Below are 15,593 nucleotides of genomic sequence, written 5' to 3'. Positions count from 1 at the left end.
GTTCTTTGTGTAACATTTTAGTCCTCAAGCTGCCCTTGACTGGTTTGCTATGAAAAGATTCTATGATGACAGCTTGGGAGGAGTCACACAACCATCACAGAGAAGGTTTGCTAGTAAATCACATATTAAATAATCCATAAGTCCTGATTTCAGTGTACAAATTATATTCTCGTTACTGAACTCTGTATAGTTCATATACGGTACTTCTTGAGAAAATTTTGATCATAATTTGAGACATTTTCTTCTTCACGAGGATAAAAGTTTGTGCATAGTTTGCTTTGTGGACAGGATATTTCCCATTTCAAGTTAGTTATAATGTTAAATTGTTGTAATATACTGATCAGTGTACTGATTGTTATTGTTGTCAGATATGTACACTATTTCAGTGATTACCTCGATGGAAAGGTCAAACTCAACACAGAGTAAGTTTTTTAAATTTATTTTATCATGAAACTCCTGACCAATGACTATTAATAACAATTTCATCCACACCCTACTAGGAATCAATAATCCATAACAGTTGTCAGTGAATGGTCTCCTCTTAGGGTGCATTCCTTTGGGGTGATCTGGATCAGGATCGTGATTCAAGATCACTCAGATCATGGGGCATCAAGGGAGCCAGCTCATGTTGTCAATTCAGTGCGGTGTCCGCTTAATAGAGGTTTTTAACAATAGAAATTAGCCAAATGGCTAAGTGTTCGTTTAATAGAGGGTGTCCGCTTATTTGGGGGTCCGCTTAACAGAGGTTTCACTGTACACAGTTTTGCGCTTCATGATAAGCAGTAGAATACACCCTGGCAAGAAGGTCCTACGAAGGTCTTTCTTTACATCTGAGACCCTCTACAATTGTGTTTCACCTCTTTCTTTCAGCCCTATATTTCTTCATCATGTTATTATCCATGGAATTCCCAGTTTTGATACTCGAGATGGTAAGAGAGTCAAGTTGTTTTTTTAAACAGTCATGACTGATGTTTCCTAGCAAATTGTTGCTGCTCATTTCTAGACGTGGATGGAGTGAGGTCCTGTTAGATTAACGTGTTACCCAAGAACGTAACGCATCCCAGGTTTTTGAACAACCTGAAGACAAACAAGTTTATGCTTAACTCGCCAGTTATACTAGGGAGGTTAAATAACTACGACGGCGACGCCGAGGACAACGTTGATTAAAAAATGAATTTATATTTTACCTACGAATCTCGCGATACTCTTAAGTTATTTAGTTTGTTTCTCTCTGTCAAAACTATCTCGAAACTGAGTATGGAACCCAGCAAAAAATTCGAAATAGACATCTAAAAAAATTGGTCGTTATGGTTAACACTCGCCAGACAACGCAGAATTTCGACATTTCACGTTTTTTTTTTGCAGAGGAAGACAAAGAAATGTACCAAGAATATTATAATGCACGTGCATAGCCATTGTTCTGTTCATTAGACCTTTTGTATAGCGACGTTCCCGTTGCCGTTGTGGTTTTTCTTAAACTTTCTATTACAAGATCACTGCGTCTCCAAGTTCTTTTACATGAAAATAAACAGGAGTAATGAGGTATATTGGTCATTTGAACAAGCGGTATAACTACGACGGCGGTATATACTCATATTGAAACTTTTTTTTATTGTATTTAGGTTGTAAGCCATTCTTACGGGTGTATGATGGACTCAAACTCATTTATACGTCAGGAGTTTTGTAAGTACTGTTCTACACACTCCATCATTAATCTTTTAACGTCAAATTGTGCCTTTTAAAGTCGATGTTGACGAAGAAGACGTTTTTGCTCAAAACTTTATTAAATTTACAAATGCTGGAAATATTTCCTTCATTTCTGTTAAAGCACAGTACAATACGAGTCTCATTGCATTGCTGCAACGTTTCTAATCTGCGGGTTTGTATTGATTTCAGCCATGTAACACAAGACATGGAGAGAGTTTGCATCACCATTGAAGGAGGGCTGATACTTCATGGAGACGTTCTTGTAATTTCATTTTTAGCTCAGGCTTCAGCTTTTTCTAGCCGTGTGAACAAGCAGTGTTTGGAATGACAAAAAAATATATATATTGAGCTCTACCAGTTTACATTAGGATTCATTTAAATTTAACTGAATTGAAATTTGAATTTAAACTTTTGTGGACGTGCAGGTCGTTTGTAACTTTAATTCTCTAGATGAGAATATAATTTATAACTCGCTTTTCACGAGTTTGTGAGACCTAACGTTTACTTTGTATACCTGCATTTTTATTTAAGTGACTGAACAGTTTGATTTTTATGTAGTGATCTCTTTTCACAGATCAAGTGTTATCACAAGAACACGCTGTCATCTGGCCGTGATATCATATTTAGATGTCAATTCCACACAGGTGCAATTAAAGATCGTGGCCTAGTGTTAGACAAGACAGAACTGGATGACGCTTGCAAAGGTTTGTCCTCCACGGAAGATCAAATGTGTTACGAATAGATGAAACACCGTGAAGTCCCGAATATAGCGATAACATTTGCGCGGTTGTTAGCAAATCCCAAAAGTAGTGACCCTTCGGAAGTAGCGACCTCAAATTTAATTTGATTTTTTACTGGAAAAGCAATGGAAAAAGCTAGTACAAAGTTGGTGATCTTTATATCTCTATTCTAAGGCATTCCTTTAATATGTTCTACTGTAGATTCTTTGCAGCAGAATAATTTTTTATGTGCGTGAAACATTCCTTCATTGCTAAAGAACGTCCTGCTGTAACACCAAGATTCTTAGGCCCTGTCCACACTACGCTTGAGGAATTTAAAAACGCAACAATCACCGGTCATTTTGGATTTGTGTTCCAGGAAAACTCAGTCAGGGAAATCACATGGTTATCGTGACGCCATCATTTTCGAAAGGCTTCGCTTTCAATATGTTTCACGTCCACACGAAAACGAAAAGCTGGCGGTTACAAATTCTTCCGGTTTCAAGGGCGTTTTCGGAAAGCTCCGTTTTCGTGACGAAGTGGTGTGGACGAAAGGCCTAACCGTAGAAAGAAAGCTGTGTTTTCAAATTTCTCTGGCACAGTATGGACGGGGCGTTAGATTCAGCATCATCAGAGTATCACACAATCAGTAAGTAGATTCAGTAGTTGCCAACGTTTGACTTTTAACTTTCACGCCTTACTATTCTGTGTGCAATTTACCCAACAGACAGAAGATTTCCTGATGAATGTAAAGTGGAGTTCGTCTTTTCTGCTACTGGGAACTTTGTGTCAGGTAAGGTATTTTCCACGGTACAACTAGAGAAAATCGTGATATTGGTCCTAAATAGGGTGAGGGTTTTGAGAAGCGAGTGCACACCCCCACCTAATTTTTCTGAGATTATCCCCTTCCCCCCCTTCCCCCCCCCCCCCCGCCACACACCCCATCCAACTGCAAAACCTCTCCCGAATAATTTTGCTATAAACTTGCGTTTAGAGTTTGTGCCAAATGTTTATTACCTGATGTGTTTGTTATGCTTGGCATTTATATTGCATCGAATAAAATTCAGTTCTAGAATACTTTGGACTTACGCCTGAAATCTCTTCATTTTTTTTTCTTATTTTCACCTTGGTGGAATTTTGTGCGGCTTGTGACGCACACATGTCAAAAAGAAATTATGTTACGTGGTGGAAATTTGGGAAAGGTTGCGTGCCAAATCTTGATTTCGATTTCAAACTGATTGGCCTATGAATCGAAATCACCGCAATGGCAAACCCAACACGTTTTAAATTCATTCAAGAACCCTTCTTATACTCATTAAGCTGTAACAATATCCTGTAAACCTTCCCCCATTGTACTTTAAATTCATTCTTCAACCCCTAATACTTCTCTTTGTATGCCTTTCCTCTTCTTCCCAATCCACCATAGTCCTCTTTACACCCTATTGTACAGTTAATTCTTTACCCTTGCTGTGTACACCCATTTTCCTTTTTTTTTCTCTATTCCTCTGCTCCTTTTGCTTTTCACCCCCATACGTAATTTTGTCTTCCTCGAGCGGATATCCCTCTCCCAGACGATGACAACAATATTCTTCGTTACACCTTTCAGAAATCAAACATAATGAGAGGCTGCGTTCGATTATACGCCACTCACTACAACCTGTGGAGAATCCAGACACTGTCCTGTATCCGCTGGATAACTGGTACGAGAGCCCTGAAGATAGCGCATGCGCATCGCCACTTGATGGGAGCAGAACAGCAGCAGGTAAAACCTCCTCATGGTACTGTTAGGCTCAAAACTAAAATAAAGGTTAATATATTTTGTAAAATAACACATGTTAAATACCAGAGAGTACCACTACTCAACAGCTCTTATTTAAGTCATCACACAGTGAGATTTTATCCTCGATCAGAGGTAAACGTTAGACGCGCTTGGCAAAGCGTCGTAAACAGTACCACATGAAAGTACTGCTCAATAGCTTTCATTTGAATGGTCACACACTAGGCTTTCATCCAGAAACTTAAAAGTTAGAACCACCTTGTGCAGCACATTAAACAGTACCACATGAAAGTACTGCTTGATAGCTTTCATCTGAGTGGTCATACACCAGGGTTTCATCCACAAACTTGAAAGTTAGAGCCACCTTGTACCGCGTAATTAACAGTAAAAAAAAAAAAACAAAACAAAAAAACAAGTACTACATGAAAGTACTGCTCAATAGCTTTCATTAGAATAGTCACACACTGGGGTTTCATCCACAGATTGAATGTTTTAGAGCATGCTTTTAAAATTCAGTACATGAAAGTTTACTGCTCAGCAGCTTTCGTTTGAATGACCGCACACAAGCTGACGGCTTCATTCACAGACGTAAAAGTTACAATTACCGCATGAAAGAAGTGAGTTCGTTTTGATCGACTGAACGTTCTGTATTAAAAGGCGATTAACTTAGATGTTTGAAATAACTTATTTTGCTTATCCACACAGAAACAGACGATCTTTCGCCAAAAGGTGTGACATAACTCATATTTCAAGATCAATGTATTTGTCTGCTTTAGATTAACAAGAATTCTTCTGCCAAAATGACGAATTAAGTTAGATGTTTTTAGCATATTTCGCTAACGCGGTTTTTGTTATAAACTGCATTTATTATAAATTGACAATTGGAGAAATTATTATTAGGAATTTACCTTGGTTGTACAGATATTTTATGATACATGCATGGGTGTTGAATTTCGCAAAAATGCTTATCTCTATTTATGGGGGGTTATTTGTTGGAGTTTGTGGGGTTCATTTGTCAGCCAGCCACTCAGTCACACGAACGTACCAACCAAGGTTATGAGTTGATGTTAGAATGTTTTCTCGGGCGCTAAAATTCATAAAATCTAGCAGCGCATCTGCGAAGAACTTTATTTTCCTTTGCACTGTGAACACGGCACTAGATTGGGCTTCACTTCAGTTGTTTAGCGTTTGTAATATTACAGTGTCTTTCAATTTGTCTACACAAGTAGATGTTTCTTAGAAAAGAAACGATTTGGCTCCGCCAGCTTTGCTTGGGTTAGATTTGTAGTTGTTAATGCATTGTGTGTTACTAACATGGCATTGTAAACTTAAGCGGCATTTTGAGTTAAAGCATCGGACGTTTTGATCGTTGGCCCTTTATCACAGGTGGCGGTTTTTACGTTGATGGAGGCGAAAAGCGCGACAAAACATTAGCTTAGCTTGATCTGGTTAGAGGGTAAAGTGGCAGTTTGAAAGATCAAACTTTACTTAACCTTTTCGTGCAATTTCTTGGTGTAATTTGCCCGCACACTTTTGCATTCATTTGTGTTCACTGTTTATCACTCGAATGCTCAAATGTTCACGGCTATTAATTAATTATTAATCTGGTAAAGTAACAGCTTGCTTCATCAGCTTTGCTCAGCGAACAACCAACCATGATCTGCAACCATTAACTATTCATTTTTCTAGAAAGGTTATCATGTGTCACGTGTTTTTAACTAAGTAACCTTTTTTTTGTTAACAAAAATATGTTTTTACTTATTATTGGTTGTTGCCATCTTTTCATTTCGAATCTGTTTACTCGTTTATACGTGAAAAAAAATTGTTATTTTTTGTTGAAATCAATTTTGTTTTGAATTTCCTGTCTGGGATTCGAGCTTGAAAAAGAACCATTTTGATACAAAAGTACAAAGCTTAGTGCATGTCACTATAACCCCCGAGTTTATTTTTCATTGCGATTATTTTTATTTGTAATGATTTGATTACTTTATTGAAAGTCTCTGAATGGCATTACCTGGGTAACTTTAAAGTAACTGAGAACTCGGGTCTCGTAGCTGGTAACTTGAAGTATCGCTAACTAAACTGTAAAATCTTTAACCGGATAAAAGGAGCTCAGTCACAGCATTACGAGTTATTTTGGTTCACGAACAAAATTACCTTAAAACCTGAAAATAGTAGTTTACTCAGATAGAAAAACACCAAAGCGGTAATAATAAACCATAAAGGAACAAGTATGGTGAAGGATGGAGAAGATTAACACGGATTACAAACGACGAACTTGAAAAATTTAGGCTAAACTTTTCAAGATGCCAAACCATGACGTAGCTCCTTTAATTGATACCTTAGCAACCAAGTTTAGCCTCATTGATATAAAGAAATAAATAAACAAGGGAAAACCGTGTTTAATACGATTGCATATAAATTTTTTACCCATATGAAATGCCTATTCAGTTTTTACACCATTTTTATTTTGAGCAAGTTATTTCACTAATCCCAAAATGTACCGTAAAATCCCTCTGTTTATAACGGTTTGAAGTGCATGAGTTGAGTGAGAGTAATTTTCAGTTTCTGGAAACATTGCTATTGTTTGATATATGACCCTTTCTATTCCTGGATAACCTCCCTCTCCCCCCCCCCCCCCCCCTAACACCCCTCGGGGAGAAGTTGCATTGGTTATTTGCGGGATTTTACGGTATTTTCTACATTAATCAAGACTTTACTTTTCGCTAAGGCTTGAGAATGCGAAACAAAGATCCTGTGATGAATGGCTCTGACAAATAAACCCTTAAAATCTCAACGCTTGATATCGCAATATTTTAAAAATATTATTGTACATTTATTGTAACATGTTAATGTTGGTTTAAGGCTTCTCTTTCCAGTTATCACGCTTATTTTACAGTTGACGGTATCCTGTCCACTCCAGTATAAGACAATTCGAAGAAACGCAGCCAAACGTGTTAGAAACGCGTAGTAGTATAGGTCGTAGCATGTTAACCTCTTTTCTGCGTAGGAATCTTGAATTTGAATGGACTTCTGTGAAACAGAGCTGCAAGTGAGATTTTTACGCAAGTTCTATATTCATTAGGTAGTTAAAAGTCCATAACGTTTTTAATATGTCTTTGAAACTTTGTGGCCAACATTAAGTCTTCATTCTACGATACCTGGTGATGTTTTTTAAATCACTGTTAACAAGATTAGTTTTCTTGTATAGAGAACATGTGAAATGACATAGAAACGATAGAGAGAGTGGGTAGAATTCAACAAACCTTCTAGTTCAGTCTGTATAGTGGCCTACTGAACGAAATTATTATTAGAATAGTGATATTCGAAAAATTACAGTAATGAGTATTTGTCCGCCATGTTGCTTTTCTTCAAAGGAAACGGGGTGCCCTAAAATTACACAGTCATAAAATAGGGACATTTTGCCATCTAAAATATTAGCGTTTTCTCTTGTTCGACTTAGACAATACTTCTCAATTAGTAGAATGCAACGAGATTGTTTTCAGTGACAAATGTAGCAAATATTTGGGTTGCCAGAAGTTCTGGTACGGTATCACGAACTTTCAAAATTGCTTAATTATCTCTAAAATGATGATCCGTATCAACGAAAAAAATTGCTTATTGATGTCTGAATTGTGCTAAAGAAAAGCTTTGTTCAATGAATGGTTTTATGTTTTATCATTTTGATGACGTCACACAAAAACCATTAGTGCCCAGTCTTCCCTTCCCTTGTCAGTCATCAATATAGAACTTGTTTAAAAACCTCACTTGCATTGATCGATGTTGAACGCCTTGTGTAATGCAGCGCGGTAACTGGACGGAGAATTGAGTTTTAACAGCTTTGAAGATCAAAATAAAGAAAATACTGAAGTTGACAAATGTGAGATGCGTGTTGTTGTTGTTAACTATGACTAAACTGATGTTCAAACTCATTATTAATCATATTATGTTAATAATTGTTTGAAAATAACGTGTTTTTCGCGTAATAACTGAAGAAAACGGATACGTTTAACATTTACATTTATGTTTGGTTTCTTGCAAAGTCACCTAGTGACATGAGTGCAAGATGAAATAAACAAAATTTAAATACGAAAATAAATAGGGAAAGCTCAAATTAAATGGAATAAAGTTACAACAAATAAACGTAGTCAGAGATGATGGCCTTTAATTTTGCCGAAGAGTCTATCGACAAGTAATCAAATGGAAGACTGACTTAGAGCGGCTTTCAATTGAGTGTCGTTAAACCAAAACCAAAGTAATCACTCTAGCCAATCACAAAGGACACAGACAATACAGTGAACCAATCAAAGCTCGAAGTAATTACATGCAGCTGACGCGAAGCGCGGGAAAACGAGTGATTGGATGAAAAAGTGTCGCGAGTTTTTTAAGCCAATCGTGTGGCTTAGAGATGTAACACCAATTACTCTTCGACACTCAAATGAAAACCGCTCTATGAACGGGTCAGACACAGGAATGCGATTGAATAAAGAATTTAGTTTCTTAAATAGCATTTGTTTTGTAAATCATAACCTCAGTTGTCTTTGGCCGAACTAATTAACATTCTTCGTTATGAACTTAAATTCTGCGGTTTGAAAGGGGCGTTTACAAGTCACTGTTGATCTGTGAACAGATCAGACATGAACAACTTTGTTTAAATAAATATTCACGTTTTTTTAAAAAATAGCGTTTGTTTTGCAAATTATAACATCATGCCTTTGTTGCCAGCGGTGAAACATAAGGAAAAAAAAAAAACAATTCTGTGTATATGTGTTTTTTCGATACATGACCGGACATTGGTGGCCCAATCCCTGGGGTATCGGTTTGTATACCCCCCGCTCTATTTCCCTGTCAACCTGTTCCCAAGTGTGCTGCTCGCTCAACCCTCCCATTCCAAAAATGAGCGGCAAAATGTAACATCTCATTACAGTAACAATAAAATAGAAAATTAACTTATGATATTGCCGTGATGCCTTACCAAATTCTCACAACAGATTAAAAGAAATGTTCGGCACTTGGTTGGGAGAATTAGTATTTAGAGCTGAGAATTGTGAGGGCGGAAGCCATCCATGCGTCCATTTTACAACAAAAAGCTTGAATAATTTATGTTTGTACGTAGTCGTTTTTACAAAGAGCAACCCTTGAAGTTTCCCAGCGTGTGTTTATGCATGCAGTGGTCAAGAGAAGTTACAAGTGGCAGTATCTGCTCTGGAGACACCCTGGAGAGAGGTAATGGTGAATCTGGTGGTGTTTTGCCAAGTTTGAGCGCAGTGTTGCGAATTTCCACGGCAGAGTTGATCATTTCTGCACTGTTGCTTTTAAAGTAATGAATGCAAGTTCTTCGAATGTTTGTTGCCAAAAAGATTAGGCTTAGTTTGTACGCTGATGGGGAGTTTTCGCAGTTTTTATGGCTATTTGAGATCAAGGGGACGTTATGGGATTTGTGGAAGATCGTTTTACATAGATGTACAATGCGTCAATCTGTTGGACCTCAAAGTCAATTTGACACATTCCGTTTTGTGTAAGCTTATCACTAATAGAATCAGGAAATGTTTTTTATAAACATGATCAATAGTAGTGTTTCATTAGAAACTTCGTGTTCCATCGGCACGTCTGTAAATACCAGCTTGTTTTCGTTTTACTAGCAAGTCGCATGTTGCAGTTAAGATGAAAGGTTTTTGAAGCGATAGCTGTTCTTGACTGGGCAATGATTTTATAGCTTCGACGATGGCAAAGGAATCGTTTAAATTCACGGTTATAGTCAAATCTCTGTCTATCGTGAGTTTAGTTCACGATGTAGCAGTTAGAGATATTTGTGTTTGTGTTTAAAATTTAAAATTGTTTTAATTTAAAAAAAATTTGCCCCACTTGATGCCAAATTCCTCCTAAGATATTTTTGGAAATATTTTGATTTCTTTATCTATTTAATTAAGTATCAACTGTAGATAAGTATCTTCTATCAGTTGTGAGTTTATTGAACAAATAGTCCGACACAAGCACAGGCGACCCAGACGTTGAATGCGATTAATACGTGACATTATGCTGTTGGCAATTGCGTTACAATTTTAGCCGTTTATAAGATAATGTATGAGAATGCTTCGAAAATTACTCTAAATGCTGCGTGTAGAAAATAATTTGAGTAAAATGGCTTACCTTGTGTTTGCATTGCGTTATTTTGATGTCTCTGTGTTCCTGGAGGTGGTTTAGAGCCATTTAGGCGAGTTTTACTTTCTGGCGGTTTGCTTCCCCTAAAGAGAAACGAAAGGCTGGCGACTCACTGGCCCGACGGCACGCACTCAAAGCTTCGTAAATCCCACAAAAATGGTCTAATGTCGTCAAAATTGCCTCATGGCAGCCGTCGATAACTCTTCTCCCCATTCGCTTTCTCCCAAGGTTCCAAAGTTTACCTTAATCGCCCGAGAATCGCTGGTTTTCCAGCTCTTGCTTTCCATTTCTGCTCCATCTCGATCCGTAACCGATTATCTTGGGCACAGGATTTGAATTTCTAGCTTAACGACCACGCCATCGTGACAAAGTCGCCTCCAACCGTCGAGAGGCACGGGGCATTTTTTGATCATGCAAATTGCACCGTGCCGCAGTGTTAACTGAAATTAGCGCCTAAAAGCACTGTTACCCGCAAAAATACAAGAAGCAAACAATGTTCAGCTGAATTTAGCGCCTAAAAGCACTGTTAACTGCAGCGAGAGATGGCAACGAGTAACTGACCAATTCCTCGTGCCTCTCGACGGTTGGAGGCAACTTTGTCACGATGGCGCGGTCGTTAAGCTGGAATTTCAAATCCTGTGCCCAAGATAATCGGTTACGGATCGAGATGGAGCAGAAATGGAAAGCAAGAGCTGGAAAACCAGCGATTCTCGGGCGATCAAGATAAACTTTGGAACCTTGGGAGAAAGCGAATGGGGAGAAGAGTTATCGACGGCTGCCATGAGGCAATTTTGACGACATTAGACCATTTTTGTGGGATTTACGGAGCTTTGAGTGCGTGCCGTCGGGCCAGTGAGTCGCCAGCCTTTCGTTTCTCTTTAGGGGAAGCAAACCGCCAGAAAGTAAAACTCGCCTAAATGGCTCTAAACCACCTCCAGGAACACAGAGACATCAAAATAACGCAATGCAAACACAAGGTAAGCCATTTTACTCAAATTATTTTCTACACGCAGCATTTAGAGTAATTTTCGAAGCATTCTCATACATTATCTTATAAATGGCTAAAATTGTAACGCAATTGCCAACAGCATAATGTCACGTATTAATCGTATTCAACGTCTGGGTCGCCTGTGACACAAGAAGATATAGTTTCGTTTGTTTCAGATTTGTAACATTAATAGCCAGAAATGTGGCTGTCATTCTCTTGGTTCTTGTATTTATCTCACAAGAAGCGATACACCTCTTTACAATCCTGTGGAATGCAATGCATATATTTTAGTTTATTTTTGTACTTTTTCATTAAGTTTGCTTTAGAAGAGAAGTATCAATCATGCCTAGTACTTCCAGTGTGATTGAGATCCTCACGATGAATTTTGTTTATTTTAAAAGTCAAGTGCTTGATTATCTTGTACACTATAATGGACTGAACCATAAGAATGTACTGCTTGTTGGCCGTCATTTGAATGGTCACATACTAGGGTTTCATCCACAGACTTAAAAGTTAGAACCACCTTGTACAACATAATAAACAGTACCACATGAAAGAACTGCTCAATAGCTTTCATTTGAATGGTCACACACTAGGGTTTCATCCACAGACTTAAAAGTTAGAACCACCTTGTACAGCATAATAAACAGTGCCACATGAAAGAACTGCTCAATAGCTTTCATTTGAATGGTCACACACTAGGGTTTCATCCACAGACTTAAAAGTTAGAACCACCTTGTACAGCATAATAAACAGTACCACATGAAAGTACTGCTCGGTGGCCTTCATTTGAATGGTCACACACTAGGGTTTCATCCACAGACTTAAAAGTTAGAAGCACCTTGTACAGCATAATAAATAGTACCACATGAAAGAACTGCTCAATAGCTTTCATTTGAATGGTCACACACTAGGGTTTCATCCACAGACTTTAAAGTTGGAGCGACCTTGTGCAGCACAATAAACAGTACCATAGGAAAGTATGAGGGGAGGGGGCGGATGTACACAAGCTAGAAAATGTAAGCGTCTGAAATTTTGTAGGCGTCCGAAAACTTAACACAGCTGGATGAAAAACGTTCTGTTTTTTAAATTGTGGCAAACCGTGGAAATACCACTTTGGATACGGGCATGATTTCTTAGACAAAAAATGTTGAGGCAAGGACATTGATACCCAGTTGAACATTTTTTGTTGATCTTCAAAGTGAGCACTTACTGCACTCCGGCTTTCTACTGAATGTATGTTTACTCCACAAATTAATTGCCGGTGAAGCCATTACAAGGCCATGGCTGATTGGTTAGATCATTTTCAAGGAAAAGCAAACGCCAAGGGTTGGAGTCAGCGGCTGGAATAAACGATGCTGTTATTTCAAGTATCCTTCGTGAAGACAGCATTCCAATTAAAATTTGTGAGTTGTATTGGAAAGTTGTTCGCCCGAAGCCAGCGTCACTGAGACCTTTAAATGGAATCAATTGTGTGGGTTTCAGTCCATGTTAGGTTTTTGCTGACCACTGAGAGATCTAACTGATCCATTAGTTTCTTTTGTTAGCTTTTATTAAGCGTTCTCTGCTTGAAACAAAACGATGAATGGACTCTTTTATCGTGGCATCTTAATTCCCATCTCCCCGGCTGTTCATTCCTTGCTGTAGAACTTTCTGTTCTCTTGCTCAACTTTTTATCCCATGTATTTTGTGCGATAGTCATGCATATCTAGTGGAAATGAGCAGTTTTTACACAAAAGATGTTTTTATGTTGTAGTTGAGCCTTTGTTAATTAGAAGTTCGGTTTGTGTACGTTTTCAATTGTACTTTAAAAACACGTTTTTCAAAAGGAAACACTTTTACGCAATGCACTAAATAAAACATAAGCGGCCTTTTTGTAAACAAAAGCATTAAGATATGGTTTTTAGGGACTCTCTTTTATCAAGTCTTACAGAACGTAAGTCAGTAAATCTTGCCAAAAACTGACAACATAAACGGTCCGGTAATAAATAACTGATTTGTACATGATAGCTGTCGGAAAACAGAAATACAATAACCCTTGACTTGTGTAGATAACTACCGTATTTAATCATTATTTGACAATGTTTTGAAGATAAGGAAATTTTCTTATTTACATGGTTCGCCAGAGAGCCCAGATCATTTATGATAAATCATATCGTATACACCGATCGGCATCCAATTTCTCCTCTGTTATCAGTGCATGAATAAAGACACAGGTGACATGAATTAAGTAGTTGATCGCTTAAATTTGTCTTAATATTTTAATAAAATCTCCCAGCGCGTGCGTAAGCAAATATAACGAAGCCCGTAAAGAGAGTTTGTATATTGACTTTGTGGTTTGAAGGGTTAAACTTCGGTTTGAAGAGGTGTAATTGAAAATTGATGGATTAGTTTCCTCTAGCCTCGGGATAATTACAGGCCTCGTCTTTATCTTGTCGTTATGCATGCGTTTGATTCAGTAGTCCAAGCTTCAGTAAACTTTTAAGAGAAAATGTTTTCAAAATGTAGCCTGTCTTGTACTTGTTCGTCTCAAAAGCCAACTGTAAGGTGTTAAAAATCACAGATAAGTAATTCGTGACCTGTTATTTTGTCATTTAGTTGTTAATAACACTCTAATAAGTTCGTTTGAAGTTGATATCGTCACTTATTTTATTAAGCAGCGTGCGATATTGGACTGCGTTGTGCATGATAAACTTCACTGTGTACTAAAATAATACCTATATCTCGCTGAGTTATTTACTGCTAGCACCAAGCAGGTGTTAATTTTAGATATTGCCCCTGCAGTCAGAACGTCATTTGTTTACCGCTAAAGTGAGGTGGACGGTATTTTTGATTACTTATGTTAATGACCCTCCAGGGACGATATCTGCAGTTATCACATACTTGTGCATTGTTATTTAATTAGCTGTTCGCTTTTTTGCATTCATTGCATGCGTTTAATTTCGCAGTAGACACGATCTTGGCTTGTTTATAGCACATCCTACGGGGAAAATATCGCTAATACTAGTTAAACACCGCCAGTTAAAAACCGGTGCTTTATTCACAAAGTCAATCGTGGATTATCTTGTACATTTGTCGAGGTGAAGTTTACAACATCAGAATTACAGCGAACAGACTGCTCGGAGTTTATGCGACAGAGCTTGTCTCTTGGGCTAAGGAATTCATCTTTCTGGTAAGGCTCTGTCTTTCCTAGATCTCTTTCAACTTTCTAATACAGTGAAGGGTTCTCTTTTGTAAGCGCAACATGATTGCGGTTAAGTGTGTCTTAGCTTTGCGGTTTACTTGTTCACTTCTGTAAAATAACTTCTAGTTGTAAACATAGGCAATAAGTTGTTTGTAAGCGAACTTTGGCGAAGGATGTTACGAAGAGTGATCTTGTCGCTTCGTAAGCGTTCGGTAAGCTGTAATGCGCCCTTATTTTATCGATTAATAAAAATCGCGTTTTTAATTGTCGAAAATTTTGCAATCACCCGCGCAATTGGCGAGGACAAACTTGATGTCACAGATAACCCTAATCAATTCTAAGAACTTAATTGTCGTTTCCTCGTGACCCAAAGGAAGCATTTGTAGCATGCAAATTTTGGGATCTTTTTGGGATCTTGCTGTGTTTTAGGAAGTTTTGCTGTGGTACATGCCGGTCTGGTGTCCTGTTGAGTGAGTGTTTGATGACTTAGAAACGACTTTAGAGCGTGTCTATTCATTTGGAACATACATTGTGCATTCTTGAGGTACTTTTTATTGTGTTGTAAATTGTACAACTTGGTTTTGTCTCGATTATCACAGCTTAAATTTACTTTACTTGTACTTCATGGCCAAGTTCAAATTCATGGGACATAATATATTTACAATAGCAAGCGTAACTGTGATTTGAATGACTGCTGTATGTTTGATGAGATTTTTGTTCTTTTGATATCTTGAACCCAGCCATTATTCTAATTCAGTGTTGTGTTGAGTTTATTTGTGTTTTACAAGTTGATTTTTAAATTACTCAATGTTGATTGAAGGTTACGTTCACAAGCTTGATGTTTGTGACACTGTCTAAATATGTCTGTGGATAAAACCCTAGTGTGTGTGTGTGTGTGCATTGAACTGAAAGCTTCTCGACTACTACATTAGCACTTTCTTTCAGTATTGTTCAACTGTACAAAGATTGTCTTTGTTTTAGTTTGTTGTTAAGAATTTTGTGTGTTTCACTTGTCGGTATCCTCGAGCCCAGATTTATGCTATGGAAACCTGGAAT

The 15,593-nt window shown here is 37.8% G+C and overlaps 1 protein-coding gene across 4 annotated transcripts in view; it reads left to right on the top strand.

Moving 5' to 3' along the window:
* The window catches only part of LOC110069105 (tensin-3-like), a 56,259-nt gene that overhangs the window by 14,693 nt on the left and 25,973 nt on the right, over window positions 1-15,593 (top strand). For all 4 annotated transcript variants that reach the window (XM_089287795.1, XM_089287794.1, XM_089287797.1 and 1 more), the window contains exons 13-20: window positions 22-105; window positions 369-422; window positions 871-929; window positions 1,623-1,683; window positions 1,897-1,969; window positions 2,282-2,411; window positions 3,154-3,219; window positions 4,033-4,188. In XM_089287795.1, the coding sequence (XP_089143921.1) occupies window positions 22-105; window positions 369-422; window positions 871-929; window positions 1,623-1,683; window positions 1,897-1,969; window positions 2,282-2,411; window positions 3,154-3,219; window positions 4,033-4,188 (683 nt within the window). The remainder of the gene's footprint in view (window positions 1-21; window positions 106-368; window positions 423-870; window positions 930-1,622; window positions 1,684-1,896; window positions 1,970-2,281; window positions 2,412-3,153; window positions 3,220-4,032; window positions 4,189-15,593) is intronic.

This window comes from Orbicella faveolata, unplaced genomic scaffold (genome assembly GCF_042242905.1).
Source record: "Orbicella faveolata isolate gen_17 unplaced genomic scaffold, um_ofav_v1 contig_15, whole genome shotgun sequence".
In the NCBI taxonomy this organism is placed as follows: domain Eukaryota; kingdom Metazoa; phylum Cnidaria; class Anthozoa; order Scleractinia; family Merulinidae; genus Orbicella; species Orbicella faveolata.
Note: the sequence above shows the minus strand (reverse complement) of the source record. Positions and strands in the feature narration are given on the sequence as shown.